This window comes from Pristis pectinata, chromosome 31 (genome assembly GCF_009764475.1).
Source record: "Pristis pectinata isolate sPriPec2 chromosome 31, sPriPec2.1.pri, whole genome shotgun sequence".
Taxonomy (NCBI): domain Eukaryota; kingdom Metazoa; phylum Chordata; class Chondrichthyes; order Rhinopristiformes; family Pristidae; genus Pristis; species Pristis pectinata.
The window spans coordinates 9,330,614-9,351,969 of NC_067435.1; the positions used below are offsets into that span (position 1 = coordinate 9,330,614).

The 21,356-nt window shown below is 45.2% G+C and overlaps 1 protein-coding gene across 2 annotated transcripts in view; it reads left to right on the top strand.

Annotated features, from left to right (window-relative positions):
- Positions 1 to 21,356, top strand: part of LOC127584886 (collagen alpha-1(XI) chain-like) — a 327,113-nt gene that overhangs the window by 275,523 nt on the left and 30,234 nt on the right. For both annotated transcript variants that reach the window (XM_052041855.1, XM_052041856.1), the window contains 8 exons: positions 2,897 to 3,004; positions 3,111 to 3,164; positions 9,233 to 9,286; positions 10,461 to 10,568; positions 13,541 to 13,594; positions 17,012 to 17,047; positions 17,135 to 17,188; positions 21,089 to 21,338. In XM_052041855.1, the coding sequence (XP_051897815.1) occupies positions 2,897 to 3,004; positions 3,111 to 3,164; positions 9,233 to 9,286; positions 10,461 to 10,568; positions 13,541 to 13,594; positions 17,012 to 17,047; positions 17,135 to 17,188; positions 21,089 to 21,338 (718 nt within the window). The remainder of the gene's footprint in view (positions 1 to 2,896; positions 3,005 to 3,110; positions 3,165 to 9,232; positions 9,287 to 10,460; positions 10,569 to 13,540; positions 13,595 to 17,011; positions 17,048 to 17,134; positions 17,189 to 21,088; positions 21,339 to 21,356) is intronic.

Below are 21,356 nucleotides of genomic sequence, written 5' to 3' on the forward strand. Positions count from 1 at the left end.
ATCTGGAACATGCTGCCAGAGGAGGTGGTGGAAGCAGATACAGTCACAATATTTAAGAGACATTTGGTCAGGCACTTAAACAGACAAGACACAGAAGAGTACAAACCTAATCAGCAAATGGGATTAGTGTAGGTGGACATGGCATATGGAGTTCATCTGCTGATGAATGTGAACTGTCCATGTGCTCTTCCTTTTGGGAAGTGTTTGTTAGAGCAAGTGCTTTCCTCAGTAGCAACACAGCAGCCAATCCTGATCTGAAGCAATATCCACTTGAACCTTCCAACAGCACCTCCTGTGCAGTGGCAGGATCTGCAACACCTGCCCTCCTCTGAAGCAGTGTTGTGCTTATTTTGTCAGACTAATTACCGCTTCTCCTGATTAACTTGTACCCTTCTTCACAATGAGGAGACCAAGCCCAGATCGGCTGAAACACCTCTGTCCACAGAAGGGAGTGGATCAAGGTTACTCGTCCCGACTTCCCGCATCAGTGGCATTCTGCTTTTGTAATCCAAATCTTTGCCCTTGGGATAAAACCAGAAAACGCTGGAAAAATCTCAGCAGCTCAGGCGGCATCTGTGGAAAGAGAAACGGTTAATGTTTCAGGTCTGCGACTCTTCATCAGAATTAGACCCTGGGGACTACCCATGAACAAGATCAGTTTTGCCCTTAAGCAGGGAAATAATAATAAAAAAACTGGCCAAACTGGCAACCCCACCTCCTTCTGCTCCATCCTGTTGGAACCCTGTCAGATTCCATTAAACATGCAAAAGGATCATCCAGGAAGATTCATGGGGCAAGGAATGCTCTGGTAGTCTGTCTAATACTATAATTGCGAAAGGGATTCCTGTATCAAAATTAAATGCAGAGAAAAGTTTAGCTTAATTTGGAATATGAAAGTTCTGCTGGAACACTTCTGGCAGGCATTTTTGTTTAAGTGTTTGTGATTTACACAGAAAATATCAAGCATACTGAAAGCTGTGTTAAAATTCCTTCCCTCCATCATCTATACTAAAAATAATCCCACTGTACCTCACCGGGAGATCAGAAGCTTGGACAAAGCTGCTAAAACCAATTCTGGATTTTCCACTCAGTTGAATCTCTGGAGGGATATGACAGATTGTCTGTAATTTTACATGTAAAACGACATTTATTTTTTAAGACATTTTTCGTTGACATTTGCACCCATTCAAAATTCATTCCTCGCCGATGTCGTTGGCTGGCAAGACCAGCATTTATTGTTTGTCCTTAGTTGCCCTTGAGAAGCGGGCAGTGAGCTGCTTTCTGGAACCTTTTGTGGTCCTTCTGGTGAAGGTGCTTCCACTGTGCGGTGAATACAGTGTAAACATGGTGCTATCTGAGAAATTGTAAATGGTATTGCAATGCTCTTGGAGAGGGAGTACCAGGATTTACTCCCAGTAGCGTTGAAGGACTGGCGATATATTCCGTGTCAGGATGATGTGTGATGGAGGGGAGGTGGTGTCTCCATGTGCCTGACACCTTTGCCCTTCTTGGTGGCAGAAATCCTCGGTTTGGGAGCTGCTTTCAGAGTAGCTTAGTGACTGCAGTGTTCTTTGTAGGTGGTACACACTGGAGGGAGTAAATGGTGGGTGGGGTACCAGTCAAACAGACTTCTTTGTCCTGGATGGTATTAAGACCGGGTGGAACTGCACTCATTCAAGCAAGTGGAGAGTATTCTATTATGCTGTTGACCTGTGCCTTGCAGACAGGGGAATGCCCTTGTGGTGTCAGGAGGGGAGTCACTCATTGCAGGATATCCAGCCTTTGATCTTTCCTTGTAGACACAGTATTTATGTGACTTGTTCTTTTGAGTTCTTGGTCGCTGGTGATCCCCAGACTATTGATGATGGTAATACCATAAACTGTCAAGAAGAGTGGTTACAGTCTCTCTCTTATTGGACATGTATGTTCCCTGATACTCCTGTAATGCGAATGCTACTTACCACTCCTCAAGCCATGTTACATGCAAGTATGATCTGCTTCACGGCTCCAGTGACCCAGGTTCAATCCTAACCTAAGGTGCTGTCTGCCTGGGAGTTTGCATGTTCTCCCTGTGACTGCATGGGTTTCTTATAGGTGCTCCAGATATCTCCCACAACCCAAATAAGTGTGGGTTGGTTGGTTAATTGGCCACTGTAAATTAACCTAAGTGTGTAGGTGGGTGGGAGAATCTGATGGGATTTGCTGGGAATGTAAGGAAAATGGGTGAGAGGGCAAAATAATGGGGGAATGGAATGGAATTGCTTTGCGAGTTAACATATACTCGATGGGCCAAAATGGCCTCGTTGTATGTCGTGAGTAAGTATGGTATTATCTGAGAAATTGTAAATGGTATTGCAATGTCCCTATCTCTTTCGATGGTAGAGAGCGTATGTTTGAAAGATAGTGGCATATTTTTAAAGATGAAGGTTTTGAAACTCATGTTCGCTGGAGCAGTCTATATGAGTGTAAGTGTACCTTTAAGAACTGAACAAGTCAGACTTTGGAAACATTGTTGTTCCAGGCACTGCTGTAAGTCGAAAGCCACTGCCTTCAATAAAGGAAGTCCTATCAATAGCTCCAACTCCGTTACTTACTTTAGTAAGCAGCAGTGCACCCTACACACACTGCAGTTGGTTTACACTAAATGGGCAAGCGAATAATGTGCCCATGTTGTGCTCCACAGTGAAATCTGATTCTGTTGAAGTGAAGTGATCCAAATTTTGAAAATGGAGTATTACGGAATTCACATGCAGTGCATCAGATTTCCAACCCGAATCTGCTAATTGGATTGCTTGACATTTGTTAAATATTTGTAATTTTAGGCATATTTCTTCCGAATGTGAAATGCTGTGCCTTCGTAGAGTAATGCCAAGCGGCCATGTTGTCTCTCATGTAGGGTTCCCCTGGGCGACCGGGCCCAGTTGGTAGGACGGGGCCAAGGGGACCTCAAGGCTCACCTGGCAACCCTGGACCTGAAGGTTTGAGAGGGATTCCTGGGCCAGTTGTAAGTAGACGATGCAAAGAGATTGTGGTCTGAGATGTTTCAGTGTTTGCTCTTTCACTGCTAGAGGTGTAAGTGAGTAACCAGTTGTAACCTTCTGTTTTAACAGGGAGAGCAAGGTCTTCCTGGGCCGCCTGGCCAGAATGGACCCCCTGGCCCCATGGTAAGTGACAACGGGGGAACAGTCAGCCACTGGGCCCCTCCTCACCCAGCCCCCTGGCTACCACTGTCAGTCACACCTGGCTCAACCCCTCAGTATGAACATTAACATGGAGTCATGCAGCACAGAAACTGGCCCTTCAGCCCAACTGGTCCATGCCGACCAAGATTCCTATTTGCACATAGAACAGTAGAACACAGGAACAGGCCCTTCGGCCCACGGTGTTGTGCTGAACTAATTAAACTAATGTTGTCTAATTACGTTAATCCCTAATAGACCAGCCCTTTGAGAAGATCACTCAACCCCTCAGCTATGGCACTGTGCACACTTTCTAGAATAAAGCACATGGCTCCGTCCTTCAACTGGGCCCAGCACCTTGAGAAGTTCAGTTATTCCCTTATTGTAGGCCATTCAGCCCCACAGGTCTGGCATCATGGGATCATGCTATTTATTCCATCCATCTGCCTGAAATTACATCCTTAATGGCCAACATCAAATTTAAATTTATGAATTGAGTTAGAAAGTGAGAGTTCTGCATATCTACCACCCTTTTTGAGTCCGTTGCTTACTCTTCCCCCTAATTGGCAAGTTCTCTTTATCCAAAACACCTCATCCTGAGCAACAAACAATCTGCTGCAGGAACTCCACAGGTCAAGCAGCATCGGTGGGAACAAAGTAATTGTCAACATTTCGGGTTGAAACCCTGTATCAGGAGGGTTCTAGATTCCAACATCTGCAATCTCTTGTGTCTCCACACCTCATCCTTAATTCCCCACCAGTAGAAATGTTTCTCTTTATTTGGTCTACCAATTGTTTTGAAAACCCTACAATGGACCAGCCAGCCCTTTTTGCTATACCAGAAAGTACAAACCAATTTTATAAACAGTATCTCTAAATTCTTGGAGCAACAAACAATCTTCTGGAGGAACTTAGTGTCGAGCAGCATCTGTGGAGAGGAAAGGAACTGTCAACGTTTCAGGTCAAAACCCTGAATCAGGTCCTGATGCAGGATTTCGACCTGAAATGTTGACGATTCCTTTTCTCCCACAGATGCTGCTTGACACTGAGTTCCTCCAGAAGATTGTTGCTCCAGATTCCAGCATCTGCAGTCTCCTGTGTCTCTAAATTCTTGGAGTCTGGTACAATTACGAGGAACGTACACTGCCCCTCCCCAATACCCTGGTTCTCAAACGTCTCAGTATAGTCTGAGCAGAGTCTGTAAGTAATTCCTTACATTTATATTCCAAATCACTAGTCAGAAGGGCTAATGCCTCATTAGTCTTTCTGGTTATTTCTTTTGTAGAAGGTTTAAGCGAGGGCCTTCAGGTCTCAGAGTGAGAACTCCCAGCTCTCCAGGGAGAAGAGCTGTATTTATTTTCAGTTTGTGCACCATGACACTGAATTGAACAACATTATTACAGCAAAAGCAATCTTCTCAAGCTCCAATATTAACTCTAAGGCAGCAAATTAAATGACTGAATAATTTTACACTCAAATCCATTGATCCATACTTGCCCAAGCTCCCCATTTTTTATTTGTAGACAGTACAGTGGCACAGTTAGTGGAGCAGTTTCCTCCCCCATCCCAAACACGTGGGGTTTGGTGGGTTAATTGGATGCTTAAATTGCTAATATGTGGGTGAGTGGTAGAATCTGGGGACAGTTGTTGAGAATGTGGGGAGAATAAAAAAAAGGGAATATCGTAGGATTGGTGTAAATTGGTGGTGGATAGTCCGTGCGGCTTTGGTGGGCCGATGGGCCTGTTACCCTGCTGGATTTTTCGATGGCTCTGTGACTCTTTGAATAAGACCATTCAGCCTACCATCCATGTGACAGATCTCATAACAAACTCTCCAGTTTGTCTCCCACTCATCCTCCCAATTTTAAAGGCTTAGGTAGATTTCTGGATTTGTGAATAGACTCCTGGATTAATGATCCAGATACGTAAGATCGAATCTCACCACTACAGCTAGTAAATTGAAGTAATTCTGGACTTGCAAATGGAAACTGCAAAACAGTTGGATTGAAGTAAAAACCCAGTTAATTCACTGATATCCTTCACTGAGAGAAATCTGTCATCCTATGTGTCTCCAGACCCATAACTGTGGTCAACTGTCTTGAACTCAAGGCCACTTAGGAATGTTAATAAACTGCCTGTGACATTCACTTTCAATTAAGTAGGCATTTGAACTACAAAGAGTAAAGAGGTCTGAGTGAGTGCAGGAAAGTAAAGTTGGAGCCAGGATTAGATCAGCCATGATCTTATTGAATCAGCCATGATCAGACTCGAGATGCTGACTGATCTACCCCTTCTCCTGTTTCCTTTGTTCTTAAATAAATAATTAAACATAAATATGCAACATTCTTTCTAAAGCTGTCTCTGCCACTGTTTCAGACAAGATTACAGAGCCTGGCTTCATCCCTGTATAACTCTTCGACCTACTAAGTCCACACTCATCACTGGAAACCCATTTTACACTATTCCCACACCAATCCCATCTATTCTCCCCACCTTCTCATTATCAACCCCAGATTCTAACACTCACCTGCACCATAGGGACAATTTTACAGCAGCCAATTAACCCATCGACCTGTGCGTCTTCGAGATGTGGGAGGAAACCTGAGCACCTGGGGGGAAATCCACATGTTCACAGGGAGAACATGCAAACTCCACACGGACAGCACCAAAGGTCAGCACTGAACCCAGGTCACTGGAGCTGTGAGGCAGTGGCTCTACTAGCTGTGCCACTGAGGATGTTGTTGAATTTTCATGAACAAATCTAAATTTCTTCTTGGAAAGCATTTTTTAGTTTTTTACAGTTTCAAAATGTTTCTTGTCATTTTTCTCCTGCCTTGTCCATCACTCCCGAAGCTAACAGTGGACCTCATTTACTCCCAGTGATTAGTTACAAAACTGTCATATTAATTATTATATATTCTGAACAATTTCCTTTGCATTATTAACTGATTTAATGGTAAATCATTGGAAAGTGTGTAACTAACTGATGCAGCTATGGAAATGCTATTAGATGTGATCGGACATTATTAGGATGTGACAAGATCTCCACCAGTGCAGATCCACGAGGAACATGGCATGGAAATTCCTAAGTATGATGATGGGTTTCTCCTAACTGAAGTAGTGTGCCTCCCTCTCTCAACCTTAGAGAGTCATACAGCAGGGAAACAGGCCCTTCGGCCCACTGAATCCGCACTGACCATCGTGCACCTGTTCACACTGATCCTATTTTATTCTCCCCACATTCTCATCAACTTCCCCCCAGATTCTCCCACTCACTTACACACTGGGGGCAATTTACAGTGGCCAATTAGCCTACCGATCCACACACCTCTGGGATGTGGGAGGAAACTGGAGCACCCAGAAGAAACCCACATGGTTACAGGGAGAATGTGCAAACACCACACAGACAGCGCCAGAGGTCGGGACTGAAGCCAGATCACTGGAGATGTGAGGCAACAACTTTATTAGCTGTGCTCCTGTGGGTTATTTGGAAGACACAAGAAGGTTGAACAATCAAATAATCCACTGATCACATTAGCAGAGGACATCAGGTGCACGACTTCTTTTTGAGGGGAGGGCGAGATGGAAACGTCTCCGAAGGCCATGTGCACGATTGTGGACCCCAAATCTCCTTGCAGCGAGGATTGTCCTGAGCTGCCACAGCTGCCTCACGGCTCTAGCAACCCTGGTTCGACCCTGACTGCGGCTGCCGATTGCGTGGAATTTGCACATTCTCCCTGGAGTCCTCCAGTTACCCCTTTCTCCCCCCCCCCCAAAGACGTGGGTAAGTGGGTTAATTGGCCACTGTAGTGTAGATGGGTGGTGGGAGCATCAGTGGGGAGTTGATGGGTGTGTGAGAAAGATTAGGTTACAGGTAAATAAGTGGAGAGATGGGATTGATGGGAATGCACCATGAGATGGGCTGAATGGTCTGCTGTGAGATATGTGAAATGGATGGGTTTTTGAATGTAATGGGAAGGAAGAGATATGGTTTAATGCCGGAAGGCGTTGCTGAGGTAAAAAACGATCCAGGAGACTAATGATGAAGGAGGTATCATCGACGGAATAGCCTACCTCTCCACTCGTTTCTCACGTCCTTGATGGGCTTGCTGCTGTCTCTTTGTGCTCATGGATTCCAGTCATTACCCTGGGAATTCTGGTGGTCGGATGGCTGGTGAGACCCAATACTGGCTCATCAACTGCATTCGTTTCACTGGAGGGGAGGGCAGGGCAGGGGCAGAAATGGTTCAGGCAAGTTACATCTCAGAGAGCGGAAGAAGGAGTTGGTGGAGGAACTCAGCGGGTCAGGCAGCATCTGTGGAGGGGAAACGGACTGTCAAAGTTTCGGGCCGAGACCCTTCATCTGGGCTGAAGGATAGAGGGGAGATAGCCGGTATAAAGGGGTGGAGCAAGAGCCAGCAAGCGATAGGTGGAGCCAGGTGAGGAGGGGTTGATTGGCAGGGGGAGGAGGAAAGAGTGGAGATCGTAGAGGCTGGGAGGTGGTGGGTGAAGGCAACATGATGGAATCTGGTAAGAAAGGAAGGTGGAGAGGAACCAAATAAGTTGTATCTCAAATTATTCTGAGTTAACAAATGCACTTTAGTTGTCAAATCGAAAGTGATTAATTGCCTTGAAGTGATTTACAGTGTTTTAATTACTTTTAGCTTGTAAAATCATTAATTTTTAATGAGATTCATTTTATTAATAAGAGAGGTGTTCACTGATAAATCAAAGTGCTTTGACAGCTGGAAAACCGATGGCTTTGCTTAACCAGCTGCCAAATCACGTCAGGAGTTGCACTTCAAGGGGGCAAGTACTGCTCCTGGCCGATCAGGAACAGGCTTCAGCGCCAGTTAAGTGTGGGAGCAGGTGGCAGCGACTGCCTCTCCGACACAAGCCAGATGCTGTGCAGCACGGATGTAAAATCTGCCCAGTCAGAATTTAGACTACCCCCCCCCCCCCCACCTATTTCTGGGTTCAATCCTGACCTCTGGTGCTGTCTGCGTGGAGCTTGCATGTTGTCCCTGTGACCACCCACTTCTCAAAGACGTGCGGGTTGATGGGTTAGTTGGCCGCTGTAAATTGCCCCTAGTGTGTCGGTGAGTGGTAGAATCTATGCAGAGTTGATGGGAAATGTGGGGAGAATAAAATATGTTTCATGTAGTTTTAGTGCAAATGAGTATTTAATGGTCAACATGGGTTCAGTAGGTCAGGCAGCATCTATGGAGGGAAACGGACAATCAACGTTTCAGGTCAAGACCCTTAATCTGGAGTGACAGACTGAGGGAAGATAGCCAGTATGAAGAGGTGGAGGGAAGGGGTCAGGCAAGAGGTGGCAGGTGATAGGTGGATCCAGGTGGGGGTGATAGGCAGATGGGGGAGGGAAGAGCAAGAATGGCGTCAAAGGCTGGGAGATGATAGGTGGAGGTGACAAGAGAGCTGAAGATCATGGAATCTGATAGGAGAGGAAGGTAGAGCGTGGAATAAAGGGGAGGAGGGGAACCAGTGGGAGGAGTGTGTGGGTGATAGGCGGGTGGGGAGGGGAAAGAGACAGGGTAATGGGAGCCAGGTCGATCAGGAGGGGAGAGAAAAAATGGGACAAGAGCGAGAGCAGTTACCAGAAGCTGGAGAATTCAATGTTCATGCTGCCAGGATGTTGTCTGCCCAGGCCTCATATTCCGAATGTCCCTTTCCCTCCATAGATGCTGCGTGACCTGCTGAGCTTCTCCAGTGTTGCTCCAGATTCCAGCATCAGCAGTCTCTTGTGTCTCCATGGGCTGAAGGGCCTGTTCCTGTGACTGTATTAGATGATAAACATGGTTTTAACTGAGCAATGATAGTGCTGCAGGGTATTGGTAAATTGGTTTATTATTGTCACTTGTATAGTGAAAAACTTCTCTTGCGTACCGTTCATACAGATCAATTCATTACACAGTGCATTGAGGTAGTACACGATAAAACAATAATAGGTAAAACTAGGTACAGTCTATCCTTTGTACTTTTGAGTTCACATTAAATCACCTTTAACTGACTGTTGCTTTGCTTTTGTTTAGGGTCCTCCTGGTATGCCAGGACTGAAGGGAAATCAAGGATTAAAAGGTGACAAGGTGGGTAATCTCTTCGGAAGTGCTGAAGAAATGAGTCTGTGCTCGGTTGACAACGCTAAGCATGGAACACTGCTGCAGCTGCATTTTATACTCTGAACTGATGCAGTGTTTGCAAATTACAGCAGCAGGTCACAGTGTGCATGCACTGCATTGCACAGTGAGCCCTTGGGACTAGGGATGAGGATCTGTTCCCACAGTGCATTTCTCTGATGGAAATAATAATAAAACACATACAGATGCTTGAAATCTGAAACGAAAAGAAAAAATGCTGGAAACACTCGGCAGGTCAGGCAGCATCTGTGGAGAGAGAAAAACTTAACATTTCGGATCTGAGACCCTTTGTCAGAATTAACTGTGGTCTTTTACAACAGGGAAATTCACATTTACTCCTAATTATTTGCCTTATGTTAAATACATGAACAATCCCTCATGCCCCCAGTTTAATTGCTAATTTAATTGTAAAGAGTTTAAAAATCTGTGAGTAATATAAGGTGTGGAAAAACTATCAGTGAGTTGACAGGAACCCACACGAACATTCATTCTTGTTGGTTTGAAGGATATTCTTAGTGAAGATTTTTTTTACTCTTGATTATTTATTATCATCATTGGCTCTTCCAAATAGAGGCCCCATTCACCCAGATCTTCTTGCTGTCTAGGTACAAGATGCGAGGCCCTTGGATTGAATGGTCAGCCCTGTCACACTTCTCTAGTCCACTGAAATATATTGTAATCCCATTTTCCATAAAAGAAATGAAAATCAGATAGAGGAAAGTGCTAATCATTAGACACATATAGAGGTAAATGCATTGTTCAGTGTTTGGAGTGGGTGTCCACTCCACTGAGGTCAGCAGGTATATTAATTTAACCCTTGAGGTGCTGTCACTTTTTTGGTAGTTACTCTACACTTAACCTATTATTTTGGTGTATTTGGATGGACTGTGCCTCTGTGCAATCCCACCCAAAATGGAATTCCAAATATGTATGAGAATAACATTAATTAATAGTGTCCCTTGCTCTCACTCAAACCAAGGGCTCCTGAGATTTAATAGAACCAATGACTTCCCTGGGAAGTGCGCCAATCGGTTCCAAGCACTGTGGCCAATGATTCTGATCCAAGCCTCGATGGGAGTTGTCCTTTCTCCATGGTCAATTTTCCCTCTTTTGGCTCTTCCAGGGACATGCTGGTGTGATTGGCCTGATTGGACCTCCTGGTGAAGTTGGCGAGAAGGGCGATAGAGGCCTCCCAGGAAACCAAGGAAAACCAGGGATCAAGGGAGATACTGTGAGTATGGAGACCAAGCAGTGGTTCCCTGATTTCAGTGGTAGATCTCATTGATACCCTGCCAAGGAAAGAGGAGGAGGAGATCAGTACCAGCCAACACAGTGCTCATTACCATTCTAGAATCAGAATCAGGTTTGTTATCACTGTCTTAATGTCGTGAAATTTGTTGATTTGCAGCAGCAGCACAGTGCAAAGACATAAAATTACCATAAATTACAAAATAACTAAATATTGCAAAACCAAAGGAATAACAAGGTAGTGTTCATAGGTTCATGAACCATTCAGAAATCTGATGGCGGAGGGGAAGAAGTTGTTTCTGAATCGTTGAGTGTGGGTCTTCAAGCTCTTGTACCTCCTCCCTGATGGTAGTCATGAAAAGAGGGTATGTCACGGATGATGAGCGTCCTCAATGACGGATGCTGCCTTCTTGAGGCACCACTTCTTGAAGATGTCCTCCATGGTGGGGAGGGTTGTGCCCGTGATGGAGCTGGTTGAGTCTACAACCCTCTACAGCCTCTTGCAATCCTGTGTATTGGAACCTCCATACCAGGCTGTGATGCAACCAGTCAGGATGCTCTCCACTGTAGGAATTTGCAAGAGTCTTTGGTGACATATCGAATCTCCTCAAACACCTAATGAAGTAGAGCCACTGGCGTGCCTTCTTTGTGATTGCATCAATGTGTTGGCCCATGTTATTCAGTGATACGGTAACGCTCAAATAATTGGGCACTTATGGGACTTTGGTGGTGCCAGACTAACAGATCCAGATTAGTTTATTGTCATATATACCAGGGTGCAAGGAAATTCCTTGCTCACATGAAGCTCACAGAGTAAACAGTGTACATGGTAATAATCAACACAAGAAATACAGCGACGAGTGCAAATCAACAGAATGGTGCAGAGTATAGCAGTGCAAACTGAGGTAGTACAAAAAGAAATGCTAAAGTAACAATAACGGAAGAGGTAGAACTAAGGGTTCAAAAACATGGCAGCACCACCGGGAAAGGGATGTGAAAGAGGTGATTGGTTCCGGAGTCTGACAGCAGTGGGGAAGAAGCTGTTCGTGAGTCTGGACATCTGGGCTTTTTTAAGCTCCTGTATCTTCTCCCAGAATGCAGAAGAGAGAAAAGGGAATGGCCAGGGTGGCAGGCATCCTTGACGATACTGTTAGCCTTCCTGAAACAATGCACCGTGAAGGCGGACTGGATGGAAGGAATTAACGAGCCTGTGATGGACTGGGCTGTGTTTACCGCTCTCTGCAGGATCCGACAGTCCAGAGCAGATGCAGATTTTCTGGACTATTGGATGTTACTGCTATTAATACCCAAACTCTATTTATTTTACATATTACACGGTAGTATAATCGATTTTCCCGTGAACCCATTGAGTTGAAAGAGAACAGGAATATATGACCACTCCAGACCTTGGCTCCTACCACAAACCTATCCACGTTCCTGATGCCTGGTGTTCCAGAGTTCAATCCCAGCTCTGGCTGTACTTCGGATCACCAATTCTTCCTGCACATCCTGCTTGCACTCTGGATCCCTGGAACACATTCCAGACTAATGAATGAGTTGGATACCAGACCACCGGATTAACAAACAGATGCCGGATTATCAGAGGTTTTTTTTTCCACTGTAGCTTACCTCTAGAGAAGTAAATGTAAATGGAACATTATTTAGATAGTGCATCTACCACCCCAGTTCTCACCAGTGTATATGGAATGTGTTGTATGAAAAGGACTTTGATTTCAATAGCACCTTTCATATCCTGTTCAAGGTGTCCCAAAGCACTTGACAGCCAATGATCTCGTCTTTGAAGTGAAGATTCCCTTGGAATGTGGAACTACAGCAGCCACTTTGTGCACAGCAAGTTCCCACTTGCAGCCAGGTTTTGGGAATATTGAGTGGAGGGGTAGATGTCATCTGGGACACTTGGGAGAAGCTCATAACAGCTCCTGCTGAGAGAGCAGACAGGGCTTTGCCTCATCATCTCACACACGCATAGAAACCTCGACAGTGCAGCGCGCACTTGGTATTGTGTTGAGAATGCCAGCCTAGACATCTATGCAGAAGTCGCTGAAGTGGGACTTGAACCCAGAATCTCCTAAATACAGATGCAAGAATACTATCCAATGAAATGATGGAGCACCAAGGTTTATGAGAGTGCCGCTCTTGTCTTCTACACAAGGCACCCACTTGACCGTTCAATAGAAGGGAGCTGAGTGGTTCAACTCAGAAAGCAGAGAGATACTTAAGCAAGTAACATGATAGTTGGTAAATTGGTTTATTATTATCACAGTGAAAAACTGTGTTTTGCATGCCATCCATACAGATCATTTCATAACATCAGTACATTGAGGTAATACAAGGGAATGCAGAATATAGTGTTACAGTTACAGAGAAAGTGCAGTGCAGGCAGACGATAAAGTGCAAGGCCATGACAAGGTAGATAGTGAGGTCAAGAGTTGTACAAAAGGTCCATTCAATAGCCTTATAACAGCGGGATAGAAGCTGTGCTTGAGCCAGGTGGTACATGCTTTCAGGCATTTGTATCGTCTGCCCGATGGGAGGGGGAACAAGAGAGAATGTCCGAGGTAGGTAGGGCCTCTGATTACGCTGGCTGCTTTACCGAGGCAGCGAGAAATATAGACAGTGTTCATAGAAAGGATGCTGGTTTTCGTGTTGTGCTGAGGTGTGTCCACAACTCTCTGCAGTTTCTTGAAGTCCTGGGCAGAGCAGTTGCCATACCAAGCCGTGATGCATCCGGATAAGATATTTTTTATGGTATATCTATAAAAATTGGTGAGGGTTAATGGGTCATGCTAAATATTTGTATTAATATGTATTAATGTTCCAGATATGTATTTTCTCTGCCATCTGCCTTTCATAAATGCATACACTGTGAGCAATGGTTCATATCATCCATTAGCAACTCAAATATTACTATTATCTTTTTTCTCCTGATTTTAGGGACTTCCAGGGCTCAGTGGGCCCATAGGTCCTCCGGGATCTCCTGGATTGCCAGTAAGTAGATACTTCTTCTCAATGTTTGGATGGTTCCTTTCACTTTTGGGAGCCAAGCTATTTCCGAATCATAACTTGCTTTCTCACTGTAAAATCTTTCCACCATCTATAAGGCATGAGTCAGGGGTGTGAAGGAAGATGCTCCAGTTATCTGGATAAGTGCTGCTTCAGCAACACTCATCACCATTCAGGGCGAGGAACTCTGTCCACCATGCTTAGCATTCATCTTTACTACCACCAGTACATCGATAGGGTGGATGCACACAGTCTTTTTCCCAGGGTTGGGGAATCAAGAACTGGAGGGCATAGGTTTAAGGTGAGAGGGGAGAGATTTATTAGGAACCTGAGGGGCAACTTTTTTGCCCAGAGGGTGGTCCGTATATGGAATGAGCTGCCAGAGGAAGTGGTTGAGGCAGGTACATTAACAGCATTTAAAAGACATTTGGACAGGTACATGGATAGGAAAGGTTTTGTACTTGTGCATATGACAATAAACTCAACTTTGACTTTGACTTTAGAGGGATCTGGGCCAAATGTGGGCAAATGGGACTAGCTTAGATTGGGAATACAAGAGGATGCAGATGCTGGAACCTGGAGCAACACACGAGATGCTGGAGGAACTCAGCGGGTCAGGCAGTATCTGTGGAGGAAGATGGACAGTCGGCATTTCAGGTCAAGACCCTTTATCTGGACTGGGCTGGGCATCTTGGCTGGCATGGACCATTTGGGCTGAAGGGCCTGTTTCCATGCTGTATGACTGTAAGACTAAAGAGACACCGCACCTAAAGTGTGCAACATCTATGAAATGCACTACAGTTAACTGCCCAGGCCATCCTGACGCTACTGCCCAAACCTGTGGCCTCTATCACCTTGAAGAACAAGGGAAGCGGGTGTATGGAAACACCACCACTCGGCAGTTCCTTATCACTCCCTCTCGACATGGATGCAAATCACAGTGCCTTAATCATCACTGTATCCAACTCCAAGAACTGCCTTCCCAGCTCTGGGTTACCTTGACCACACAGACTCAGCAGTTCAGCAGCTCATGACCACTTCCACCTCAAGGGACAATAAATACTCACCTCAACACGTATAGAGTCATACAGCATGGAAACAGGCGATTCGGTTCACCAGTGAGCGCTAATCCCATCTTCCAGCATTTGGCCCACAGCCTTCTATGCCAAGGACACTTATGTACTCATCCAGACACTTCTTAAATGTTGTCAATGTCTCTGCTTCCACCACTCTCTCAAACAGTGCATTCCAGGTACTCACCACTCTCTGGGGGAAAAAGGGTCCCCTTCAGATCCCTTCTGAATCTCTTACCCCTTACCCTAACTATACTCCTATGAGTATATCCTATATACTCTATCCTATAGACTCATGCACTTTATCCTATAAACTTATCCCAAGAACAAACAAAGAAATAAATATTTTTCTGTGCTAACTGACAGCAAAGTAGTTGAACACTGGACAATGCAGCCTACAGAAACAGATGTTCATGCTGACAACTTGACCTAACACCAAGAAACCCGTCCCAGAGTTTATAAAAGCATGGAACTGTCTCTGTGTTTGGGTGTGGGGTGGGGGTGGAGAGAAAGACCTTGGGAACCTATTTCTAAGAATGGAACTGAATGGGTTTGGGAGACTGTAGTTCGTCTGCTTTGAGCAAGGATGGGGAATTAGCCCTCCTTAGCTACATTTCTCTTGTGGGACAGATTGCTGCCTTGTGGGCCTTTGTTAAGATACAGTGGGCTGCAGGAACTGCAGAGACACTGTTCCAGTTCTGACATCAGACTCTTGTAAGTTCACTGTTCTTTGAAAGAAAAACTTGAACATTTGAAGAAATCCAATCATTCCCATGTGCATTAAAACTAATGCAATACATTTCATTTTGTGTGCAGTAAAACTGGAAACACAACACAAGGTCAGCACAAGCTACCCAAACACCAGGTGGTGAGGAGCAGACTCTTGAAATGTAGGGTGAGGGATAAATATTGACCAGGATCCCAGCGATAGCTCCACTGTCCTTACTTGAAGTGGTGCAATGAGGTCCCTTCTGTTCATCTGGGAGGGCAGACAAGGCTTTAGTTTGACATTGCACGTGGCTAATGTTCTAGCACAGTGCTGACAGAGTGCAACCGTGTCAAAGCTGCAATGTCAAGCCAAAGCCGCAATGTCAAGCCAAAGCCTTTTCTGCCCTTCTTCGTCGGAAGTTTTAGCGCTCAAGTCTCTGGAGTGGGACTTGAACCCACAACGTTCTGAAAAGTACAACCAAAAATATATTCTGCGCAATTATACCTCCCTCAAATGCAGCTCTCAGGGTCATTTTATGTTTGCATGAGGATCGATTTATTATCCACAAGAACTGAAATGGAGCATTTTGGGTTGAAAGCAACTTTTACTGTTGAAATTAAAAGACGTATGTTTAATTGAAACCAGGCTGAGATGGAAGAGAGTAAGAGTCACACAGATTGGTTATAGAATTAATGAACGCTCTTAAACTTTGAAGGAAAAGAAGTTGTAAACATGAAGTCATGAAAAGTATGTGCTTTAGGCCATCGCTTACAAAACTGGTTGTTCCAATCAAACACCCACTGAAGTTAAGTTTTCAATCAGGGACAGTCTTGGTTCTACCAGAATACATTCCTTCTTGGATTGCAATCTGGGTTAATTTTTCAGGAAGATAATTCAGCCTTGTGGCCTATATCAGACATGGGAGCCCTGGTCACCAATAGGCATGGCTGCCTTGTTCACAACAAACATGAAAATTAAAAAAAAGGCAGATGCAGGAAATCTGAAATAAAATCAGAAAATGCTGGAAAATCTCAGCAAGTCAGGCAGCGTCCATGAAAAGAGAAGCAGTTAACATGTCAGGACCTGAAATATTAACCATTTTGTTTTCCACAGATGTTGCCTGACCTGCAGAATGTTTCTATCATTTTCTGTTTTAACTTCACGACAAACGTGACCACCCTGCTCCTCAGTTGATGTTGCCAACCTGCCCACAACTAACATGGCTGCCCTGCTCCTCAGTTGATGTTGCCAACCTGCCCACAACGAACATGGCTGCCCTGCTCCTCAGTTGATGTTGCCAACCTGCCCACAACGAACATGGCCACCCTGCTCCTCAGTAGATATGGCTGGCTGCCCTAGTTCTTAGTAGTCATGGCTGCCCTGCCTGCAACATAAATTACCACCTTGCCACTCAGTAGACACATTTTTGCCTCTATTTAAGCATGTAATAAAGATCTTTCTTTTATTTGTTTACTCACTGCCATTAATTTTGGGACATTAGCAAATGACCAAGGAAATGCATGAATTGCCTTATTGGCACGCAGAATAGCTCGAGAAGCTCAGTGGTCCTCTCATGATCGGCTAAGATCTACTCATTTACCTAACTTTCTTCTGTTTCAGGGCCCACAGGGTGAGAAAGGTTCCAAAGGTTCTGAAGTAAGTAGCTTCAGCGATGTTGTTACTGGTCTTTATCATGATATCGCTTGTAGTGCTCAAACTGACCATATCATCTCTTCCTTGCAGGGACCCGTTGGTCTGAGAGGGGATGATGGACCTCCTGGTCCTCCTGGTCCACCAGTAAGCTTACCTACAATCGTTCACTTCCTGTTGTGGGTTTGGGTCCGAGGAAGCTTATGTTTCCCCTGTGTTAACAGAGTGAAGTGTTGGACACCACCGAATTGTTTGCTAGTGATCATTTTGTTAACATCCCTTCAAAGGAGGTTGAAGGGAGACCTGAGTTTATAAGATTATGAGAGGCATAGATAGACAGCTGGTATCTTTATCCGAGGGTGAAATGTCTAACACTCGAGGACATGCATTTAAGATGAGAAGAGGTAAGTTCAAAGGAGATGTGTGGGGCAGGTTCTTCGCACAGAGAGTGGTGGGTGCCTGGAATGAGCTGCCAGGGGTGGTGGTGGAGGTAAATATGAAAGGCGTTTAAGAGGCTCTTAGATAGACACATGAGTGTGCAGACAATGGAGGGATATGGACATTGTGTTGGCAAAAGGGACTCATTTAGTTAGGCATTTAATTACTAGTTTAATTAGTTTTCCACAACGTGGGCCAAAAGGCCTGTTCCTGTGCTGTACTGTTCTATGTTCCATGTTCCATCTTCCAAATTAGACCCTACAGCTAGAAATCTAAATGGTTTTAGGTTAGGTTGTTTTGTCCCGATTAAAGGTAATATCCCGCAGATGCTGGAATCCTGAAATAAATTCAGAAAGTGAGAACTACTCAGTGGGTCAGGCAGCATCAGTGGAAAGAGTAACAGAGTTAATGTTTCTGGTTGATGACACTACATCTAGGATTTTAGATGATCAAACTTGGCATTTATTGGCGACACAGGAGACTGCAGGTGCTGGAATCTAGAGCAAAAAATAAACAGCTGGAGGAACTCAGGGGGTCGAGCAACATCTGTGGAGGCAGAGGGATGGCTGACGTTTTGGATTGAGACCCTGCATCAGCACTGATGGCAGGGAAGATAGTCAGATAGTCTCTCACCTCTTACCCCTCCCCCTCGCCTCAATATACTGGCTATCTTTTCTCTACACTCTTAATCCTGATGCAGGGTCTTGGCTCGAAATGTCGACTATCTCTTTCCCTCCACACATACTATTTGACCTGCTGAGTTCTTCCAGCAGTTTATTTTTTGCCTGACGTTTATTCCTCAGTTATGCCCATGCAAGTCAGTAAAGGGATCACTAGCACAGTGGTTATGTTACGGGAATAGTAACCCAGATGTGAAGAGTGATGATTTGCAGACAAGAGTTAAAATCCCACTCTGCCAGCTGGGAAATTTAAATAAATCTGGAGCAATCATTTTCCAGGAACAAGAGTCACAAAAATATCACAACACTTCACAGAATTCTTAAACCATTCTGGCCTGAACATGACCCTGGAACTTGGCAGTGTGGTTGGCTATTAACTGCTCCATGAAAGGGCCCATAAAGCCACTCAGTTATGCCAAACTGCTACGGGCAGTTCAAGGAAGGCCACTACAATGTTCTGAGGAGATGTCCCTCCCACTATATCCTGTGAAGAACTCAATGATTCTCACTGCCATTGAGAGTTGGTGACTCAACAATCCCTGCTTACACAGGGTCTCAAAGTCTCTATCATTTCCTAGGGTTAGTGTTGTCCATCCAGAGTTGTAGATAGATACTAACCAGCTTAGTCATCTAGGACCAGGCTTCAGAAGGTCATAGAGTCATACAGCATAGAAACAGGCCCTTCGGCCCACCATGTCCATGCCGACCTTTTGCCCATCTGTACTAATCCCATTTTGCCCGCATTAGGACTGTTTCCTTTATTGCTCTTGAAGTATCTGTCTAAATATCTCTTAAACAAAATGATTATGTCTGGTTCCACCACTTCCTCTGGCAGTAACTTCCAGATATCAACTACTCTCTGTGTAAAAAAAACACTTTCCCCTTTAAAACTCCTTCCTTTCACCTCAGAACTATTCACTCTTGTTTTTGATAACCATTCCATGGAGAAATATTTTGACTATTTATCCTATCTATGCCCCTCAGAACCTTATACACCTCTATCAGGTCACCCCTCAGCTTCCTTCGATCCAGGGAAAACCAGCCCAGCCTGTCCAATCACTCCTCATAACTAAAGTCCTCTAAACCAGGCAACATCCTGGTGAATCTCCTCTGCACCCTCTCCAGTGTAATGATCGAGTGATACCTCAGGGAAACAGAACCTTCGACCCACTGAGTCCGCACCAGCCATCAAGCACCCATTTACACTAATCCTACACCAAATCCATTTCTTTTTCCCCATATTCCCATCAACTCCCTTCCACTCACCTACGCACTAAGTGCAATTTACAGTGGCCACTTAACCGACAAACACGCGCACACGTTAGACCACACTTGGAGTACTGTGTCGGTTCTGGTGGCCTCATTATAGGAAGGATGTGGAAGTGTTGGAAAGGGTGCAGAGGAGATTTACCAAGATGCTGCCTGGTTTAGAGAGCATGCATTATGAGGAGAGACTAAGGGAGCTAGGGCTTTACTCTTTGGAGAGAAGGAGAGAGGAGTACAAAATATTGAGAGGAATAGGTAGAGTGGCCAGCCAGCGCCTCTTTCCCGGGGCACTAATGCTCAATACAAGAAGGCATGGCTTTAAAGTAATGGGTGGGAAGTTCAAGGGAGATATCAGAGGAAGGTTTTTTCTTACCCAAAGAGTGGTTGGGACATGGAATGCACTGCCTGGGGTGGTGGTGGAGGCAGGTACGTTGGTCAAATTCAAGAGATTACTAGATAAGCATATGGAGGAATTTAAAATAGGGGGATATGTGGGAGGAAGGGGTTAGATAGTCTTAGGCGAGGCTTAAAGGTCGGCACAACATTGTGGACTGAAGAGCCTGTATTGTGCTGTATTGTTCTATGGTTTCTATGGAAACCAGAGCACCCAGAGGAAACCCACACAGTCACAGGGAGAATGTGCAAACTCCCCACAGACAGCACCAGAGATCAGGATTGAAGCCGGGTCGCTGGTGCAGCGAGGCAGCGGCTCGACTTGCTGCACCTCTGTGCCACCTCTTAAAAAAAATTCACAGAGTCATCCAGCACGGAAGCAGGCCCTTCAGCCCATCAAGTCTGTGCTAACCATCAACCACCCATCTACACTATTTTTAATTTTTCCCTCACTTCTCCCCATCTAGGACAGATTATTTCAAGTTCAAGTTACTTTATTTTCATTGACCCATATGCTATAAAAACACATGGAGGAACGAAATGTCATTTCCCCCAGACTCACACAACAGAGGACATACAATAAGCGCAGACAGAAAAATTGTGCAAGTACAAATAGTGCAAAAAACAGTTATACAGAATACAATTTAGTGCAAGATTAATGCAAAACTGAGTTAGGCAAAGAAAATCCAAAACTCAGTGTGTTACACTAAATGTATAAACATGCTCAGCAGCAGCCAAAGTTCTTATACGCCATTGTGCAAACCAGGGCTTTTGACGCGGCATTTGTCTGAAACTGCCTCCAGGGTATTCAGGAGCCTGACAGCCTGGGGGGGAAAATCTGTTGTACAGTCTAATAGTTCTGGCCCGGATGCTCCGGTACTGCTTGTCAGACGGCAGTGGGACAAATAGGTCACGGGAGGGATGAGAAGGGTCATCTATGATTCTGCAGACCTTGCGTGTGCCACATGTGTTGTAGATATCCAGGATGGAGGGAAGAGGTACTCCAATGATCTTTCCAGCTGTACTCGCAATTCTCTGCAGAGACTTATGGTCAGAGATGTTACAGTTACTGTACCAGGCAGAGATACAGCTGGTCAGGACACTCTCAATGGTACCCCTATAGAATGTGGTAAAGGTGGGGGAGGGCAGGTTTCTGCCAGTTAAGGGTTGGGCACAATATCTCCGTGGTCACTGGATGTGCATGGTCAGTTATATTGTGCGGCCCATCCTGTACTGAAGCAAGCTCCTGTGTATGTGTGTCCCATCCCAGGGCCCACCTGCCGAGGTCATCCAGCCACTGCCGCTGTACAAACGGAAGACCCGGAGGCACTCCGAGGCCGAGCAAGCCGACGACAGCGGGGGGAGGTTCCCCGACTATGCCTACGGCATGGAGGAGATCTTCGGGGCTCTGTCCTCGCTGAAGGACGAGGTGGAGCAGCTGAGACGTCCAGTGGGGACACAGGACAACCCTGGGCGTACCTGCAAGGAGCTACAAATCTGCTACCCCCACTACAAAGACGGTACATTTGAAAACTATG